The sequence below is a fragment of the Triturus cristatus genome, chromosome 3_1, assembly GCF_964204655.1.
Source record: "Triturus cristatus chromosome 3_1, aTriCri1.1, whole genome shotgun sequence".
Lineage (NCBI taxonomy): Eukaryota > Metazoa > Chordata > Amphibia > Caudata > Salamandridae > Triturus > Triturus cristatus.
In genome coordinates, this window is record NC_140583.1 from 908,751,600 (window position 1) to 908,772,714 (window position 21,115).

Here is a 21,115-nt window from a genome sequence, read left to right on the forward strand (position 1 = left end):
ATTAGCTAATGAACAATTATAATGACTCTAGAAGCACTATTCAAACTAGTAAAGGCACACAAAAAAGTGTTTTCCACAATTTTTGTCTCCATTAAGGTACTCAAAATCTTGGCTAGTGTGCACATTGTCTATTTTTCACAATCAACAACCTACGAAACAAGCATTGGCAATGCCAATCGGTCTCGCCATTAGGATCTCATATGTATTTAGCTATGCAGCACATTAGCGTGGGTGCTGAATCACTTTCGCACTAGAAGTCAGGGTTGGTGAGTATCAATAAGGAAGGCGCTTTTTGAGAATATCAGATTTTTTGGGGGGGGGCTTCTTGGGTACTCCTCGGACTCTGCCCACACCTGTCAGTTTACTTTAAAACAAGCATTTGCAATGCAATACGACTCGCATTTACGCGGGACGTATTGCATTAAATATGTGAGTGTGGGCGTGAAAGAAGGCAGAATCGGGAGTGGGAGTGGTGGGGTGAGGGGTTGGTGAAAAATCACGGAATGCATAAGGGGGCGGGTGGGACTGAAGGAAAAAAATAATGTTGAGTACAGGGGCCAATAGCTGAATTTTCTTTTGTGAGCAAGTCTGCTCTCACAGACTAAAAGGTAGCATCATGCCCTTTTTTTACATATTGGACTTAAACATTGAACAGGTACAACGGTGTTCGTGATGTTTAGGTCTGTTCTTCCATTTCCACCTTTAGGCGTTTTCAGTGTAGACTGAGTCAAGACAGAAGTCCCTTCTTCATGCTCTGCTGATATTTTAGAGATGGATTCCCAGTGCATCAAATCCTCCTGCTTGCCATGAAGTCTAATTAGCTGTCTTTTCCTCAAGACATCTGCAGACAATGTTAGCATTCATTTAGATGTGAATCTGGCTGACATACAATGTAGATTATGAAGACTGTTTTATGCAGTTTTTTACAGCTACATGTGGGGCATTTCACAAAAGGCATAAGCATTGTGGAAAACAGAAAAATATTTTCTGTTGGGAAATGAAGAAAAACACTTCCAGTCACTATAGATGTTGAGTGAATCACAAAACCAAATGGTTTTAGGTGAAACCAATGCGAGGACAATGTTCAGGAAAGTTTTTAAAGAAACCAGAATAATGAACGGAGGCAGGTATCACTGATACTGCTCATGAGATGCTAGTGTAGTGTATTTTCATAAAGGAGCAGTGTCGATTTTCCATTCCAGAGGCTGTAGCCTATATACTAACATAGATTGTGTTTTTCCTGTTTACCTTTTAGAAAGAGTTTTACTTGTGATTTATTTAATGCGAGCTAGGTCTGGGTTATCACTGAAAAGCCTATTTTTTTATGTGCTTATAACTTTGGCACCATCTCACAAATGTGCATGCAAGTTTCTATTAAAAGGTGAAAGTGGCTATCTTTTGTTATGTCACATTTTGCATAGATCTGTATTGAAGATGAAAAAATTGATACAAAAAAATAGCATTTACCATTTGAACACCCACAAGACAATTGCTCTTCACTATAGCAACAAAACAAAAAAACGTTGGATGGGATTTCACCAAACTTGACACAAAAGTTTACCTTTACTCACACGAAAGCCTTTGCTTGGTTTGGTGAAAGTCTGTTAGTAGGTTTTGAGAAATTAGTGCTATACAACATTCAGGAGGGCTCAATTACAGTGATATCTTGACCAACAGGTTGTGGACAGTTCGCTGACAGAAATTAAGGAAAAAAATAAACTAGTCTAACTGGATCTGGGAGCTCTTCCCTCCCTTTTTCATTTTCCAGATAATAGACCCATATAACTGTTCATGTACCCAAATGCACGAACTAGCTGGCTGATACCCAAAGATTTCTTTTGCACACGCCATTACACGACTTTGGGCATGATCCCTGCATTCTGGAAAACAAAATAAAAGGGCTCATAAGGGCGTAAAGTCAGCAGAACCTAACCTGTTTTTTTTATACGCTGTTGCCGGCCCTCGCCGATCTCGCTGTTAGGAGCACTCCCACGCTGAGTTTCACACGGGACACAGGAAGAAGAAAGTGGCTCCCTTGAACCTGGAACTGCTACCCGTGTAAATAGCAAAGACGGACACTTGAGCACTGTAAACTCTAATCTGGTAAAACTGTGGCCATTTTGAAATAATTGTAATTTAGACGCGGTAAAAGGTTTAGAAAAATAAGATCACTTAACAGAGGCTTACAAAGAAATTAAAATAAGCGCAAAGATTCACAAAATTATACAATTCTTCAATTACAGATAGCATGGAAGGTAGCGAAAGCCATGTATTGAGATGTTATGCATATATATTATTTCTGGAGAGTGACCAGCTTTTTGGTGCTGGGAACCAGGGTTCGAGCCTCGGGGTAGTGTCCACATCCTGTGATGGGCAAATCACATAATCTCCCTGTACCTGAATGTGCCCTTATGTAACGTAACAGGAGCTCATGTAAAGCGCTTCAATACCTTCAGGTAGAGTTCGCGCTATAGAAATCTGTATAAAAAAAAAAACACCGTGCCAGCCTGCCTCAAGCGCTCCTCCCGAGCAGCCCTACCTGCCGATCACATAATCTCCCCATGCCTGAATGTGCCCTTGTGTAACGTAACCGGAGCTCATGTAAAGCGCTCCAATACCTTCAGGTACAGATCGCGCTATAGAAATCTGCAATAAAAAAACACTGTGCCAGCCTGCCTCAAGTGCTCCTCCCGAGCAGCCCTGCCTGCCGATCACATAATCTCCCCGTGCCTGAATGTGCCCTTGAGTAACGTACCTGGAGCTCATGTAAAGTGCTCCAATATCTTCAGGTAGAGTTCGCGCTATAGAAATCTGCATTAAAAATAACACCGTGCCAGCCTGCCTCAAGCGCCTCTCCCGAGCAGCCCTGCCTGCCGATCACATAATCTCCCCGTGCCTGAATGTGCCCATTTGTAACGTAACCGGAGCTCATGTAAAGCGCTCCAATACCTTCAGGTTGAGTTTGCGCTATAGAAATCTGCATTAAAAAAAACACCGTGCCAGCCTGCCTCAAGCGCTCCTCCCGAGCAGCCCTGCCTGCCGATCACATAATCTTCCCGTGCCTGAATGTGCCCTTGTGTAACGTAACCGGGCTCATGTAAAACGCTCCAATACCTTCAGTTAGAGTTTGCGCTTTAGAAATCTGCATAAAAACTAAAACACCGTGCAAGCCTGCCTCAAGCGCTCCTCCCGAGCAGCCCTGCCTGCCGATCACATAATCTCCCCACGCCTGAATGTGCCCTTGTGTAGCGTAACCGGAGCTCTCATGTAAAGTGATCCAATACCTTCAGGCAGAGTTCGCGCTATAGAAATCTGCATATAAAAAAAAGCACCGTGCCAGCCTGCCTCAAGCGCTCCTCCCGAGCAGCTCTGCCTGCCAATCACATAATCTCCCCGTGCCTGAATATGCCCTTGTGTAACGTAACCGGAGCTCATGTAAAGCGCTCCAATACCTTCAGGTAGAGTTCGTGCCACATCAATCTGCATTAAAAAAAAACACCGTGCCAGCCTGCCTCAAGCGCTCCTTCCGGGCAACCCTGCCTGCCAATCACATAATCTCCTTGTGCCTGAATGTGCCCTTCTGTAACTTAACCGGAGCTCATGTAAAGCGCTCCAATACCTTCAGGTAGAGTTTGCGCAATAGAAATCTGCATTAAAAAAAACACTGTGCCAGCCTGCCTCAAGCGCTCCTCCCAAGCAGCCCTGCCTGCCGATCACATAATCTGCCCGTGCCTGAATGTGCCCTTGTGTAACGTAACCGGAGCTCATTTAAAGCGCTCCAATCCCTTCAGGTCGAGTTCGCGCTATGTAATCTGCGTAAAAAAAAAAAAAACACCGTGCCAGCCTGCCTCAAGCACTCCTCCCGAGCAGCCCTGCCTCCGATCACATAATCTCCCCGTGCCTGAATGTGCCCTTGTGTAACGTAACCGGAGCTCATGTAAAACGCTCCAATACCTTCAGGTAGAGTTTGAGCTATAGAAATCTGCATTAAAAAAAACACTGTGCCAGCCTGCCTCAAGCGCTCCTCCCGAGCAGCCCTGCCTGCCGATCACATAATCTCCCCGTGCCTGAATGTGCCCTTGTGTAACGTAACCAGAGCTCATATAAAGCGCTCCAATACCTTCAGGTAGAGTTCGCGCTATAGAAATCTGCATTAAAAAAATAAAAATGTGCCAGCCTGCCTCAAGCGCTCCTCCCGAGCAGCCCTGCCTGCTGATCACATAATCTCCCCGTGCCTGAATGTGCGCTTGTGTAACGTAACCGGAGCTCATGTAAAGCGCTCCAATACCTTCAGGTGGAGTTCGCGCTATGTAATCTGCATAAAAAGAAAAAACACCATGCCAGCCTGCCTCAAGCGCTCCTCCTGAGCAGCCCTGCCTGCCGGATCACCTGACCTCAGAGAGGAGTGCTGGCTGCGTGTCTCCTGCTGTTGCGGACGAGGATCACATGCCGACAACCACAATTGGCACTCATAAATATCAGTGCAGCTGAAAAAATATGTGTGTCTGTACACGATCGCCAGAAGTTTGCACTTGAGCAACATCTCATGCTTGGCTTTAACAAGTCACATTAAATAAAAACTCAACACACGCACCTCCTACTTCCCCAGCTCCTTCTGCATTAAAAAAAATACACTGTGTCAGCCTGCCTCAATCTCTCCTCCCGAGCAGCCCTGCCTGCCGATCACATAATCTCCCCGTGCCTGAATATGCCCTTGTGTAACGTAACCGGAGCTCATGTAAAGCGCTCCAATACCTTCAGGTAGTGTTTGCGCTATAGAAATCTGCATTAAAAAAAACCACTGTGCCAGCCTGCCTCAAGCGCTCCTCCCAAGCAGCCCTGTCTGCCGGTCACATAATCTGCCCGTGCCTGAATGTGCCCTTGTGTAATGTAACCGGAGCTCATGCAATACGCTCCAATCCCTTCAGGTAGAGTTTGTGCTATAGAAATCTGCATTAAAAAAAACCACTGTGCCAGCCTGCCTGCCGATCACATAATCTCCCCATGCCTGATTGTGCCCTAGTGTAATGTAACCGGAGCTCATGTAAAGCGCTCCAATACCTTCAGGTAGAGTTCACGCTATAGAAATCTGCATTAAAAAAAAAACACTGTGCCAGCCTGCCTCAAGCGCTCCTCCCGAGCAGCCCTGCCTGCCGATCACATAATCTCCCCGTGCCTGAATGTGCCCTTTTGTAACGTAACCGGAGCTCATGTAAAGCCTCCAATACCTTCAGGTAGAGTTTGCGAAACACCGTACCACCCTGCCTGCCGATCACATAATCTCCCCGTGCCTGAATGTGCCCTTGTGTAACGTAACCAGAGCTCATATAAAGCGCTCCAATACCTTCAGGTAGAGTTTGCGCTATAAAAATCCGCATTAAAAAAAAACACCATGCCAGCCTGCCTCAAGCGCTCCTCCTGAGCAGCACTGCCTGACGCATCACCTGACCTCAGAGAGGAGCGCTGGCTGCATGTCTGCTGCTGCAGACGAGGATCACACACCGACAACCACAATTGGCCCTCATAAACATCAGTGCAGCTGAAAAAATATGTGTGTCTGCACACGATCGCCAGAAGTTTGCACTCGATCAACATCACACGCTTGGCTTAAACAAGTCACATTAAATAAAAACTCAACAGACGCACCCCCTACTTCCCCAGCTCCTTCTTACACAATGTACTGCCTTCGCCCATCCCATTCCTCCTCCACAGTCCTTCATTCACCTACTCATCCTACTAAGAAATATACATGTAACACCACTCCCTCTACCACCCGCTGCCATTTCACATGATGTCCTGAGCCCCGATTTTTTCCCCCTTTCCCCTCTGCACCTCTGCAAACACTGATGCAGCATGATCAGAGCCAAACCTCTGACTGCAACTTCCACCTCTGCTGTCCAGGCTCGGACGCATGCCAGGTCCAGCACCTCGCCATGCATGGTGGAAAGCTCCTCTGCCCAGGACCACTCAATGTGCTCCGGTGAGCACAGTCCTGCACAAGCACACTGCACCTCCAGCTGGTCGCGGGCAGGCAGACAGGCTCCGCTCACACACACGATTCGCCTACCTCATAAGAACAAGTGTGCGTACATATCACCAAGTAATAACAATAACCAGCACGCACTTTTTTTCTAACTTTAACACTGAGCGTGCTGTCCTTTATGCGGGCGCTGTGCTCAGTGTTAAAGTGAAAAAAAACAAAAACGGAGCACGGTGTCCCTAAAGTGGATGCCCGCGAAAACACAAATAAATAAGCAAGAGGCAGAGGCAGACTTTTGGCGTGCATGCGTACGTTGTATAGCATCGCGCGAATGCAAGAGTCTAGGTCAGGCAAAATAAAGTGCGAAGGCAGCCAGCCAATCAGAGGGGCAAAAAATCATTTAAAAATGCAATAGGACTCGTATTTACACGAGTCCTATTGCGTTGTAAATAAAACTACGGTTGTCCAAGAAGGCAGGAACAGGAGTGGGTGGGAGGGTTGTATTGGGCAGAGAAGTGACGGACTGCGGGAGGGAACTGGGGAGGCAGGGAACAAAACAGTTTTAAAAGTAAAGGGGCCGATAGAAATGGAAGGAGAAAAATGACGACATGGCCGTCAGGAGGCGGGATTAAGTTGAGGAAAACAAATCAGATTGAAGCATTTAGGAATTCGACCAATCAAAAAGATAGGTGGAAAGTGGGTGGAGCTTCCCCCACTATACTCGATACAGCATCTCTCAACGAGACAGCGCATGCGCTGCCTAGGCGAGACCTAAAAAGGAAAAGCTCAGCACCAGGTTCCGCAAAGACATCAATAATGTTAGCACATACCTCTGAAAAATGTATGTGATTCCTGGTTTCTGATATGTGGATTAATCATAAATGCCTTCTTATAATTTGTTAAAGCCTAAAATCTACATGTATTATTTAACCCCTCATCAGAGGTACTAATTGCTGTATAAATTCAATTGCAATATGATACCATACACCGCACCAATATCTAGCTGCTTCCATGACATATATCAACTGGCTGTACTCCCAGACCAATTGTCTTACATTTAGGAAAAATGTATACAATTTTGTCTTTTGTCTCACGTCTTCAACATACCCAAATCGGAATGCTATCAACAGTTTAAATTTAGCATGCTTGCATTCTTTGTTGTAGGAATAATCTTGGTGACCCCTTTCATGGAGCTTTGTTAAGTAAGAATTAGGGCCACATGCATCAAAAGAAAAACCCGTCGCAAACGGGCAGATTCTCAGAATCTGCCCCTTTGTGACCGGTATTTTTGCATTTGGTATGCATCATCCCAAATGCAAAAATCGCAATTTAAGCAATCTCTAAATTGCGATTACTTAAATTGCGATTGCATTTAAGGAATCGCGAATTGAGATTCCTTAAATGCAATGCATTAAAGTAAAAAATTTAGCGATTTCGCTAATTGGAGTCGCTAATTACCATCAATTTGTACTTGATGGTAATTTGCAAAAACTTTGAAAAATGCACTAAAGTGCATTTTTCAAAGTGCCATTTTACACACACACATGTCCTTGGGGCATGTGTGTGTGTGCAACATGTACTCATATGCAGCTTTCAGGGGTGCAACAGGGTATCCTTTTGGAACCCTTGCACCCCTGGATTTGCATGTGCAGTTTGCGAGTACCTATTGGGTACTCGAAAATTGCGAATGCAATTCCCATTCATTGGTATGGGCCTCTAGGCCCATAGTAATGAATGGGAAGACATTCCTTAATTGCGACTTGCAATTTGCGAGTCGCAATTAAGGAATGTTTAGAGCTCGCTATTTTTTTGCGATTTCTACATGCATAGGCTTTTGCGATTCCTTAATTGCGATTCCTTAATCGCAATTAAGGAATCGCAAAAGCCTACCTTGATGCATGTGCCCCTTAGACATTAATGAAAATGCGTTCACCCAACAAATTGTGGCTGGATATAAACTGGGCTGGTTGCCTAGTGTTATCATAAAATAAGTCTGAATTAAGTGCCAATTTATAAAGCACTGGGATAATGTTATCTAAGGTATTATCTGGCAGTACTTATCTGCTATTAGAACTCTGTTATATTGCACCTGCTGCACATTCTGGCACTTCAGCCCTAAGGACTTTGCCTTGCTTCAAGAAATATTAAGGAGTGGACTCCCCAAAAGCTACAGGTTAACAGAGCCCCCCTGCATCATATCCACCAAGTACCCATCCTGTCAATTGCACCTTTTAAGGATTTAGTCAGGTACATTGTGGGAATTGTAGTCTCAACATTCCAAGGACCATCTCAGAGCTTCTAAACCTTTGGGTTGGTATTTTGGACACTTCGAACCCACAAGAGGAACTTCAGGAAGAACTTCCAGAAGTTTGGTGAAGTTTGGAGCAACCTTTGTAAAATGCTTCATACGTTTATCAGGTGCATTGTGGGAGCTGTTGTCCCAGACCCCAAGAGGCAAACCAGAACATCTGAACGCTGGGCTGATGCTTTGGTCCACTTTCCTGCATCGAGAAACACTTTTGGAAGTAAGTGTAAAGAACCCTTGACTTTGTCCCGGACCAGTACAAGTTTTTTTTAGCCCTTTGAGTGCTATTTGCTTTCAAGTGCTAGTTTAACTTTTATTCTTTAAACGTTCATATCTTTGGCTCCCTACATTGGATTTTTTTTTGCTTAGGTGTCTATTTGTTGATTAAAATATAACATATGTTTATAGCGTGTTGTTGGATTTTTATTGTGTATTGTTTCTTATTTATTTAAGGTATTGGTGTCTTTAAATACTTTACACACCTTTCTCCTAAGTTAATCCTGCCTGTGCATTGCCAGCTACCAAGGGTTGAGCAAGGAAATAATTTATTGAGACCTTGACTGACCCTTTTATTTTGTTTGTGGCCTTATTACTATTGGTAAGTCACTACCAATAACTCACTTTCCAAAACCAGGCATATTCCAATGTGCAGAGGTCAACATGTGTATTGCGAAGTGCTAAAGTGTTAAATGTGAAAGTCAACTTGTAAAAAACAGCCATTTGTCAACAATAGAATGTAAATCTTTTAGTACAGAGCTACTGCAAATGTTTTGCCAGAATTTGAATTGGATCTTTATTAGCTTCTTCCATTAGTTCAGCATTCCAAATGAAGAAAATTGGAAAAAGTTAGGCAGCAAGGGCTTTTGACCTTACATCCTTGGCGTTGTATTCCCCAAAATGTTTTGCCTTCAATCCTCCTGTTTGCTGAATTTGTTTTTCTTGGCTAAAGTGTTTGTGCTCTCTCCCTAAAACATGGTTAAATTGCATAACACTTAGCTGGCACATTTATTTTACTTGTAAGCCCCTAGTAAATGGTACTACTTGTACCTAGGGCCTGTAAATTAAATGCTACAAGTGGGCCTGCAGGACTCATTGTGCCACCCACCAAAGTAGCCTTTCAAAACATATTGTAGGCCTGCCACTGCAGCCTGCAGCGCAGTTTTAAGCTGCAATTTTGACCTGGCAAAATACACTTTTTGCCAGCCTTTTTAATACATATACGTTACCCATAAGGTTGGTCCTACAGGTTTATAAGTCAGGTTGCATTGTATGTAAAAAGTAGAAAATGTGTGATGACGTTTTGCAAGTCCTAGTAATGAAAAACTCCTAAAGTTGTTTTCCACCACTGTAAGACCTATCTCTCTCATTGAATGACACGAGGGTACCTTATTTCCTTTAATAAGTGACAATATTTGATTGAGAGCAGATAGAGATAATGGTACTTACAGTAAATTACATTGTAATTTAAATTCCTCTTTAATGGTAATTTTGCATTTTAAGTCACAATTCTGAAAATGCCACTTTTAGAAAGTTGGTAATGTTGTCAACATGGGATATATTTAAATGTGTATTTAAGTAGTCAATTTACATTCGAAAATGTATATTGCTTAAACAAATTATATTGTGTTCAAAAAGATTACACAAGGGGTTTAAAAAGTAAAAGGGCATTGATGACAGGAATAGTAGGTTCTTAACATTGACATTTCACTAGTCATCAGTACTCAAAAGCCCATTTCCCACACGTAAACAAAGTAAGGACTATCCTAGACATAGGAATGAAGTCTCCTTGATTCAATCTTATTTAAAGGAAAATGGGGTAAGGCATCGACGTTTTGGTCTTCGCTAAGATGAAGCTATGAGACCATCATCAGGACAAGATGTTTCTGAAGATCCAAGACCCATAGATACAATATTGAGGGAACTTGTGCAGGAGTGACAACCGCAGTTGGATTGCAGAATCTGAAATGACAAACTAATTTCCTATCCAGACATTCTTGTCTTAATCTGTGTCGCTAGCGTGTAAGCAGCGCTAGGCTATTGGGTAAAGAAACCTTGAGAAAATGCACAGTGGATGGAGGCTTACTGGTTTGCCTTTAACGCCGCGTTTGGGTTAATCAGTGTCACAGTTCAAAAGAAGCAGTGGCTGCGGTTACAATCGGCATGCTTACCACATTACCTGACGCTTACCTAGCCAGGCCTTGCATCATGCATAAAGCACTTTTTTCCTACAGTTACAGCAGGCATCACAAAAACACTAAAATCAATCTTCTCAAAGTAAATTACCCTTGGACCATTGGAAAATATGGTGATTTGCTCACCTTCTGACTAAGCCATTGACAAACACACACAACCTGGCTCACTAGTGACCATTTTCTTTCTGAATTGTATCCAAATCCTATGAAAAGAGGCAACCAATCAACTCAATGAATATAAATCACCCCCAAGATGCCAGCTTCTGGCCTGCAGAAGAAGCATAAACTGTGCTTGCAAACTGTCAAAAATAACTCGCTAGCTCCCTAGGGAAAGCCAGTACATAGTTGCTGATCCTTTTTGATACTTCAGCTTCCCACAATAGATCATGCTGTTCCTCTGGTGTCAAGAATAGCCTTAGATTGGTTGCACATCTTCCCCAATCATTCCCCAAAGAAAGGTGAACTAGTTCCCCCCAAAAAATAATCATGCACCTTTGGAGTTCAATATGTATAGGCCCCCATTGTCCCACTTTTGAATGATATATCAATTGCAGTTTCAAATGTGCAACTGTGACATACAAATCTATATCTGCTGAAGAATGAACTACAGAGACGGAGATGTCATACTTTGTTGCATTGCAATAGTCGACTGTGGAGATCTCCATGGTCAGGTTAGAATGATCATTTCCATGTCTTCCAACAGGGCCAGCATAGATTGAAAAACATATTACTAAAAGTGTTTATTGTGACATAATTCAACTGTGGAAAAGTTGACATATAGTGTAGCTTCAAGACCAGCCCCCAGTTTGTGAGCATTTAGAGAAGGTGTAGTTGACAGGCAGACTCTAAAAGTTGCATAGTTCCAGTAGGAAAATCTTAGTTTGAACACGTTAAGAAAGAGACAGTTATGGTGCAATCAATTGGTGAATACTTATACAGCTTTCTATTTCAAACTGTGTATCACACTGGAAACCCTGAGCCTCTTTAGGAGATGTCCATTTTGTAAGAAGGTAAAATCATACCTCATATTGTCTACATGCAGAAATTACGAGGTGCAGTTTTGTCAACCTATTCCAAGTTCCATTTCTTGGGTTGTGGTAGCCAGGTTCTAAGTTATGAAATATTGTAGATTTCCAAAAGACAAATTCTGCCATGTATGATCTGGTGAAATTTGTGTGGGAAAAAATTGCTCAATTTTAATAGATAACTTGATATTTACCGTAGACATAATCTTTTCAGTTGGGTAGGATAGGCCAGATAGTTGATCAAAGTTTTACAGCTCTTCCAGCTCCACATTGGGCTTCGTAAGAAGTGAAGTAACTACAGGATTTTTAAACGGTCGGACATCACCAAATTGAATTGGAATGAGGGAATGATGAGCATGGTAATGAGCTGCTTGAATCCTAGTTGAAAGAGTTTGATGACCTTTGAGTTAGAGACATGATGGTGTGAGTCTGTGAACTTTAGCGTGTTGATAAATAAATCATTGTATTGTGAGGTAAATGTACATCAAACTAAGGAGATGCAGCCATATTGAATAACTGTGAATGCCAAGTTCTAAGCACTTTGGACTAGTAGTCCAGAAGGTCTACTCGAACAAAGATCCTGGTTGCTTGCAAAAACATGCACCCCCAGCAAGGCATGACGTTATAAAGGTATTTTGGCATTAAAGGAAAGGAGCATTTTTTTACCCCTCTGCCCTTTTTATCTTCCAGACCTGCTGCAAAAGTCTACCGAACTCAGGGACTGATTGACAGAGGTAACTTACACTTTTGAGTGCGTTTACTACTTTTTGGCTATTCACAAAACATGAGTGTATATTTACTACAAAAGTGTAACTTACACTTGGACTTTGTCAATAGCCAAATACTCAGAGGTGTACCTTACTCACAAGTGTATAGCTCAGGCCCTTCAATTTGGCTGAGACATGTAAGTTGCATTTTTGGAGTAAATTTACACTTGGATTTTGTGAATAGCCTATATTTACCAAAAACAATGGAGATTACTAAAAAGTGTAAGTTATCGTTGTGACTCAGGCTCTCTGTGTTGAACTATCATTCAACGTGTACCTGATCTGCCTTTGAACATCATAAACACAACATCACAGAACTGGCTAAACCATGTCGCAGACTTTAGAGTACCTTTAATGGAGCCTGAGGGCAGGTCCCCACCATGTTGACTTCAGGAAATGTCTGAATACAGAGCTGTTCAGGCTGCCATTTATGTTAATGGTAGTGACCGAACAATACTCTACAGAGGGTCAAAACTCTGACATGATTGGAATCTAAGTGCCTATGTTACCATACGGGCTATGAATGAAGTGAAACTCTTGGTGCTCTACAATATCTGATAAAAAATATAAACATAAATTAATACTTAAATACGTATAATCTGGTTCTATTTGTGTTTGTGTCAGGAATCTAGATACAAGCTTCTGTGAAATAAAAGACGCGGCTTACAGGTGTATATTTGAAATACATTATTACAATATATCAGTTTCTCACACCTGTTTTCTCTTGTATTAGGAAGAGCAAAGTATCCTAGCCATGGAAGATGAAGCAATAGTGCACTTGCCTCTGGAAGGGCATTGCAGGTAAAAAGCAAATAGTGCATGCCATAGCATATTGATGTATAGTGCCTTGAAAGAGATGCCGTAAGTGATGGATGTAAGATATTTTTCTAGCACTGAAACTGACATCTTTGAGACTGATGCCAAAATAGAGGATGTTGAGCACTTACCCATGACTTTGATGTGCTTAGATCTGCAACGCTTTATACCCACAGTTACTTTAGATTTCTGTCAATGATTTCTGGGGACTGTCACAGACTTTTCCAACAAGATACTTGAGACTGCTGTGAAATATCTATTTTAGCTGGGCCTATGAAATATCAAGGTTCATGCATGTATATTGCCTTCTTTTGGCTTTCTGCTTTCAATAATCGAGTTGTTTTAAATGTGCTTTATTCAAGAATGAAAAACAGTTAACTAGTAAAATTTTATTTGTGCTGTCAGAGATTTATTTTTTAGCAAACACATCCTTCAATATGTTAATAATAGTGTTGCAGTTACTGTCCAATAATTTCATAGCATGCCTTTAACAATATGAATGTGTAGGCATAACACTTCCAGTGGCCATTAGAGCAGATACCAAGTACTGCAATAACTATCTTGTCCCCCCGTTCCTAGATTATCTTCCCCTAAGAGCAAACCCCACCCTTTTCCCTGAATGAAGGAGTATTCTGAAACATGTACCCATCTCCAGGCATGAGTTACAAAGAAATACAGGACACTCCATGGAATCAGCTGCTTAGTAAGGAGTATATCAAAGAGGTCACATATTTCCCTTTTACTATTAGCTGAGCTTGGGAATTGTACAACACCTACAAGAGGCAGGTAACTCACAATGTGGAAAAAGATGTGTAAAGAGTTCCCGGACATGATATAGGATGATTTTCTGCCGGTGCTAGAAAAAAACTTTAAGTCTAGGTGACAGAGGAGCCTAGCGCTGAAAGAGATCATATACAAGGACCCTGGCACGGATGGGTTGCACCTCAGGTGTCTGGCTACAAATCCACACATGTCTGTCATCAAAGTGTAGCAATGGATGAATCAAAATGGGGGAGCATGCTTTATCACTGCTTAAGGCATCAAAGAGCCAGATGACGGCCAAAGCTGAGTGGATCTGTGCAGAGTTGGAGAACCACAAACATAGTCTATAGTTAGACACAAGTTTCAGCCAAAGGTTAACAAGCTGCTACAGTGTATGGTGGATGTGTCAGTAGAGGCTGACTAGCCAAAGATAAAACCAATCTACAGCATAACCCCAGGATTCAATAATGGTGGTGTCACTGTATTACCGACACCCCATCTGATGAATCTGTGTTAAATGTCATTGAAGCACTTGAAGGCTTACCAAGACACATTCAGGGAAAAATAAGGACTATGCTAGGCTTAACTGAACCTGGCACTTATCAAACAGAGGAGGTGATCTCTGTCATTGGCAAGAGACTATAATTTCCAAATTGCTGATGCACCAGTCCATGGTCCATACAAGAACAATGAAAAGAGGGTAGAAGTGCCCCAATAAAATCAAGTCTTAAGGTTTATGTCAAGATGCATTTCCTGGAAAGAACTAGTAAGGAGTTCCCAGAAATTGTCATCAATGGTTGTGGAGTATGCTTCGTCAGATGTTCCTATTGACTGAGAGCCAGGGCTTAGCTTGGAAAGACATATTTTTAGGAATGTTTAATAACTTTTATCATTGGTACACGAAGAAGCTGATAACATTCTTACCACAACAGCACTCCAGCACTCCATTAATCCTCCTACTTTATATTGCCTTTGCTATAATAGAAGACCCAGGGTCCGATTTCAAGTTTGGCCGAAAAGGTACTCTGTCCCAATGGTGATGGAGTACTAAAGGTCTGCCCACTTCATTTAGAGTCTGTGGAAATTCAGTACGTCAACGGCGGAGACTGCCTCATCTCCACCACTAACATACATCTGCGATGACCCAACATATCAATGACCGTCACAGGTTATGCCATTGGTACGCCCATCCCTATTTTGAATGGGCATACAAATGGTAAGTTTTCCATGTGACTACCCTAAAGCTGTGTCAAACCAACTCTTACAGTAAGGGAACTTTACATCCACATTTGCAGATGTTTGATGTGGAAGAAGCTCGACAAGCTGTCTTCCTCCACTGAATTCTATGAAGCAGTTTCCATTCAGTATGAGGAAACCACAGCAGCCCTAACTGAACTGATAGTGAACAAGAGGCAGAGAAGCCAGTCAAAGGAAATATTAGTCAATTGTGTAAGTGTTTGGGGAAGGTTAGTTGCATGTTCCAAGAAGACTGTGTGGGAAGGCTGCAACACATAATTCCTACATCCAACCAGTGTCCACTTTGGTGGTAGGATCTAGCCAGGTGAAAGGCCACAAGGAAAGAAAGCCAGAGCTAAAAACAACATATCCTGGTTTTACAGTCTCTTGGTGTGAGAGTGAATTATGCTTTTCGGTACTGACACATAACCTTTCAGGGTGAAGGGCAGACTTCTGCAGTAGCTTCATTGTAATCATATGGAAAGTGCAACTGAATCCCTGTGAGGAAATTCACCATTGTTTGATGTTCCAAATATTTTATTTACTATTGAGACATGACAAACTCTGATTTAGGGAGGTTAGAGAAATTAGAGCAATATCTTCTGATGCTCAATGTAGATTTTAAAAAAAAGAATGGTTACTCACTTTCACTGGCATGTTTCATCATCAGGCAAACACCATTAATTAAAGTGTCACTAGGTGAATCAATTCTCTCTGCAATTTTGTACTTTAGCCATTTCTTCCCATTTTCCCTACCCAACTTAGAACTCTCAAGGGAGCCTACGACAGACACAAATTAACAGTCGTAGTGAGATGGTGCCTGAGAATGAAGCATGGCACTGGAAGTGGGTGTGGGTATCAATCTTATTCTGGAAAATCTCCTCTGAGGAGTTGAGCATCATGAAGATTAGCTGGGCCAGTGCAAACGGCACCTCTGGGCCAGAAATTGCCTCACCAGTGCCCATCTTGGGGATCTCTCAGATCAGAGCAGGCAAATCCTGGGCCTTTCGTTTTCCCACTGTGGTTGGCCTCCATCTCCTACCCCTTGATTTTCTACAGGGCCTCTATACCTAATAATCTCAGAAACCAGAGTTTACAGGGCGCCCTGGGTGTGACAGTAACCTCATTTCCTATGACCCTCTGGAAATGATTCCTAACACTCTCAGGTATCACCAATTTGCCTTCTGAGTCCACCTCACAGCTATGGGAAACTAGTGTAATCTTCCCCCAAAGTTACACTAGTCACCTCTATGGAGTGCCCATTAGTGTTAAGCACCCTCTTGCAGCATGAGGAATCTACCTTTTGGCGCCCTAACTGCAGGCAGTTAAAACACCTAACCCTCTCAAAGGGTTCCTATCCCCATGGGTTCCCACTCCCCTGCTTTTCCGAAGTGGTTTGGGACTCTTTCCCCTTGTCAGATATTTCTTTTTGAGTCTTGTAGCTCCCCTCCTTTCCCTGTTGAAGGATGGTTTAATCCATCTAGTGATCACCTCCCCCCCAGTGATCTTATGGGCACCCTTGTGCATACGTTTACATCAGCTGCCCTTACAAGCTTTCTGGGATCAGTCAGATTAGAGTACACTAGATGTTGGTGTGACTCTAAGGAACAGGCACCCATAGTAATCAAATTGCAAAGCCCATCATTAGTTTTTTTATGTGTTGACCTTTACCCGGCCTTTCAGTGCTTTCAAAGAGATATCTATAAAATCTGCTGAAGTTTGCTGCAACTCTTTGTGGATGTCCCAGAAATTCTTTCGGCACTCTTCAGGTGTGAGACAATACTTCTGCACTAGTGCATTTTTCATGTGTGTGAGTCATCTACCTCCTCCTTTAAAGTCAGGAGTGTATCCCTCCACAATGTAGGCAACAACCCCACAACAATTCTCCCTAGTGCTGCTTGTCCACCCTGTGCATCCCCTTTTTCATCCCCCACCACAAAGCAAGACACCACAGATCATATTTATGAGCCTCTTACTTCGCCGTAGCATCACTTTTTGTGATGGCACGATGATGCTGACCACCAAATCATATTTATGAGGCCATGGAAAGCTACTTTGCATGTCTTTGAATGGCGTCATAAATATGGAGTAAGGCAACACAACGCAATTCACTGTATTGTCTTACTCTGTGCTAGGGAGGTGCTCCATGGGCATTGCGCCAATGGAGTTTGACGCATCCCTGATTTACAAAACCATGTAAACCTGGGGATGCGCCAAAACCTTACGCCTCCCCAGGGGAAGAGCAAAGAGGAGAAATAACTTTATTTCTCCTTGTTTTCTGCAGCACACATAGAAAGAGGAAAAAGCCTCCCAGGGTTGTTTTTGTGCTGCAAGGTACCACTTCCTGCACAATAACAATCCTGCATGCAATGCAGGCATCCTTACACAATTGTGCAAGGGTGCCTGTGTTGGCACTATCCTGCCAAAATGGCGCCAGTGCAGGGGGAAAGGACAGGAATGTGCCATTTGTCATAAATACGATGCATGTTATGTTATGTCATTTAAATTTATAGGTCCCACAGCTAACCCGAGGGGTTTGCCGGCACCGGCCTGGTAGGTACAGAACATGAAAAGGAAATTACAGATTAAAAAGCCATGTTTTCAAACTTCTGCGAAACCTCCCATAAACGGATTCCTCTCGTAGAGAAATCAGGAGTTTCATAGGGAAGGTCCTAGGTAAGAGAAGGACCGACCGCACATACGAGTGAGTTGGATTCTGGGGATTATGAATTCAGACTGCAGCAGAACGCAGAGGATGTGGAGGTAGATAAAGTTGAGCTAAAGATTGCAAATATTGTGGAGCCAAACCAATTTTGATTTTGAACACGTAGCTTACTGCAGAGCCAAACCAGTTTTGATTTTTAACACGTAGCTTAGGGCTTTAAATTGATTCGGTTCTCCACCTTTAGCCAGTGAAAATCACGGAGAAAGCCAGAGATTGATACAGTCTTCGGAACATGACAAAGCAGCCTGGCAGCCGCAATTTGTACCACCTGCAGTCTTTGTATCATAGCTTTGTTAGAGCCCAAATAAAGAACATTACCGCAGTCCAGCCTGGAAGTAACCAGGGCATGGACTACTGTTCTCTGAGCAGAGAGGGGTCTCATCCACAGAATTTTCTTTAACCACTTTAAAATGATGAAACAAGTTGAAGCCACCTTTGTGACTTGTTGTCTTATTGAAGAATGGTTGTCAATGATGATACCCAGATTACGAACCTGATATACAGGCCGAGGTAAGGCACCCCTTTCCAGGGGCCAAGGTTGGGGACCCCAAAGATCTTGTTGTTTCCCTAGGATCATGACTTCAGGATTGTCTCCCAATAAGTTTGAGAAAATTATTTTGCATCCAAGACACAATTTTCCTTAGACCAGACTTAAGAGCAGATGATTCAGATTCCTTAGATGAAGAGAGGGAAAAGATTATCTGCGTGTCATCAGCATAGGAAAATAGGGACAACCCAACCTCTTCGGCAAGTTCTGCCAGAGGGCAAACATAGATATTAAACAACAAAGGACTCAGCACAGAGCCTTGGGGCACACAATAGGGTTCCAAATGGATTTAGAGCTGGCAGTGGAAGAAAAAACCTGAAACGTATGGTTAGTTAGTAAATAATGGAGCCACTGTAGGGCTAAGCCCTCAAGACCCAAGGACTGCAAGGCTCTCAGCAGAACAGTGTGAGACACTGTATCAAATGTGGTACTAAGGTCAAGTAAAATGAGGGCCACCGTGTCACCTTGGTCCAGTCGGTGCCGCAGCATTTTGCTGACACCTAGTAGGTAGATTCAGTGGAAACTCCAGCTCCAAAACCTGATTGGGAGGTATGAAGAAAGTTCTAAGGCTCAACAAAGGAGGTCAAATGGGAGTTAACAGGTTTTTCAAGAATTTTGGAAAAGGCCGGGAGCAACGAGATAGGACGGAAATTCGAAGGCTTAGTTGGGTCAGCGTTGGCTTTCTTTAGAAGAGGGAGTACCATGGCATGTTTCCACTCTGGAGGAACAAAACCCTTCTGTAAGGAGGCGTTGAGAAGATACATAATTAACGCACGTATAGGGGACTCAAGCTGTTTCATCACTGAGATAAGAAGTAAATCACAAGGGGAACCAATTTGATGCTGGTTGAAAGAGCTCACTTCCAGTAGAGACGAAGCTTCCAGCTTGTTGATGAATTTAATATTACTATGGGTCTCCAACATCCTGACACTGGTCGCATTAGAGGTGGTGTCAGTCAGGTGTGAGGTATTTAGCAGATTGTCACTGGACAGAGCAGAATATATTTTTTCCACTTTGTCCACAAAGTAGTGGGCAAGATCCTCACATTCCATTTCATTAAGGACAAGACGGGTAGTCTGAGTTTCAGACCTGGATAGTTCTTTAACCACCTTGAACAGAGTCTTAGAACACTTCTGAGCTTGAGAGATTTTAAGACAACATACTCAGCTTGAGCTGTTTTATAGAGAGTATGGTAATCCCTTATGACCTTTTTTATAGACCAATTTGGCATCAGGCAAGTAGTGTTTCCTCCATTGTCTTTCTAGAGTTTTACATTCAGCTTTTTCATTCTTGAGCCCCTCAGTAAACCAAGGGGCTGGAGGCCGATGATTACTAAACCATTTGTTGGATAGACAGAGGCAGGTATATACTGCTTGTAAAATCCAACTTTGGATAGCGCCAAGATCTGCAGTTGCAATTTGTTTGAAAGCTGGTCTGCTGTCAGCTAGAGAATTGTTCAAAGCTCCAACATCGAGCTTTGCCCAATTTCTGCCTTTCGTCTTCGGTCCTGTCAGGGCTACCAGGGGGTAGGGGAGCAACTTTCATAAAAAAAGTAACACAAAATGGTCCGACCAGCACAAGGGGAGAGCAGGGGGGCAACAAAGATCAGACAAATTCAAAAAAATGGGATCAAGCAGGTAACCTGCTACATGGGTACGACCTGAATTATGAAGTTGGATATTCATTGCTTCCAGGTCAGCAATGAATGCTGCACTTTTAATGCACACAGGGTCATCTAGGTGAAGATTCAGATCACCCAGAGTGATAAAGTTGGCTGCATTCAGAAAATGAGGGGTTATTAGGTCGGGGAAGGACAATGCCCACAGTCCGGCTGGGCCAGGGGGACGATAAACTAATATACCTATTCCTGCCCTTTACTTTGACACAGGGCAGCACAGCAAGGAGATTTGCTGTGCTGCCGTGCACCAAAACCCAAATAATTATGCCCCTACATCTTGTAACAGGTAAGGGTGGCTGGTTCCTCTGTAGACACCTCCCCATTGCTGCCATCATCTTTGTGGGACTGGCAATGTCCCAACGGGCTCTCTTCTGTTGAAGAAATAGCCTCTTCTCTTCTAGCGCTAGCCTTTTCTCCTCCAGTGCATGAGACACATGTTGCTCCTACAAGTTCAGAGCAGCCAGCTGCAGCCTCAACACCCTCTCAGCCTTACTGTTTGCCAGTTTCAGCTTGTGAGTTTCCCCTATGCCAGAGACATACTGTGAGAAGCCACACTGCTCCCAGCCCTAAACAACACAGGTGTCCCAAAAAGACCAAGGGTGCAACAATTGGACTAAAAATTGTAATTGCAAAAACAAAAATGTACTCAAAACCATGTGACGATAAAAGAAAATTGCTTTTAATTTAGTTTAGGGATATTTAATGTTAACTTTTGGAACTGAGTTGTACTACCACACACAAGTTCTGAATCCCATTGTAGAATATCAATGTAAGAAAGTGACTTATGGTTGGGGTGGATGGTAGCCCACCACAATTAATGAATTCACTAACCTGTTAGGCGCAGACAAAGCTTTCAGTAATTTAAATTTAGCTCACTCACTAGTAGCTATTGCACAGAGCAGACATGATTAACTTAGAGAAAATGGGTAAAGCATTTAGGCACAGAACAGACAGGCTTTATTCAGAGAAAATGTGTAAAGCAGATAAAAGTACCAAAACAGTTAAAAAGTCAAAAGCACAACACAATACAAATCCCAATCCAATTTATACAAAAACAGTGTAAACATTATTAATAAACAAAA

The 21,115-nt window shown here is 42.8% G+C and overlaps 1 protein-coding gene across 7 annotated transcripts in view; it reads left to right on the forward strand.

Moving 5' to 3' along the window:
- The window catches only part of SLC4A10 (solute carrier family 4 member 10), a 951,410-nt gene that overhangs the window by 915,451 nt on the left and 14,844 nt on the right, over positions 1-21,115 (forward strand). For all 7 annotated transcript variants that reach the window (XM_085645437.1, XM_085645436.1, XM_085645442.1 and 4 more), the window contains exon 23: positions 13,003-13,070. In XM_085645437.1, the coding sequence (XP_085501563.1) occupies positions 13,003-13,070 (68 nt within the window). The remainder of the gene's footprint in view (positions 1-13,002; positions 13,071-21,115) is intronic.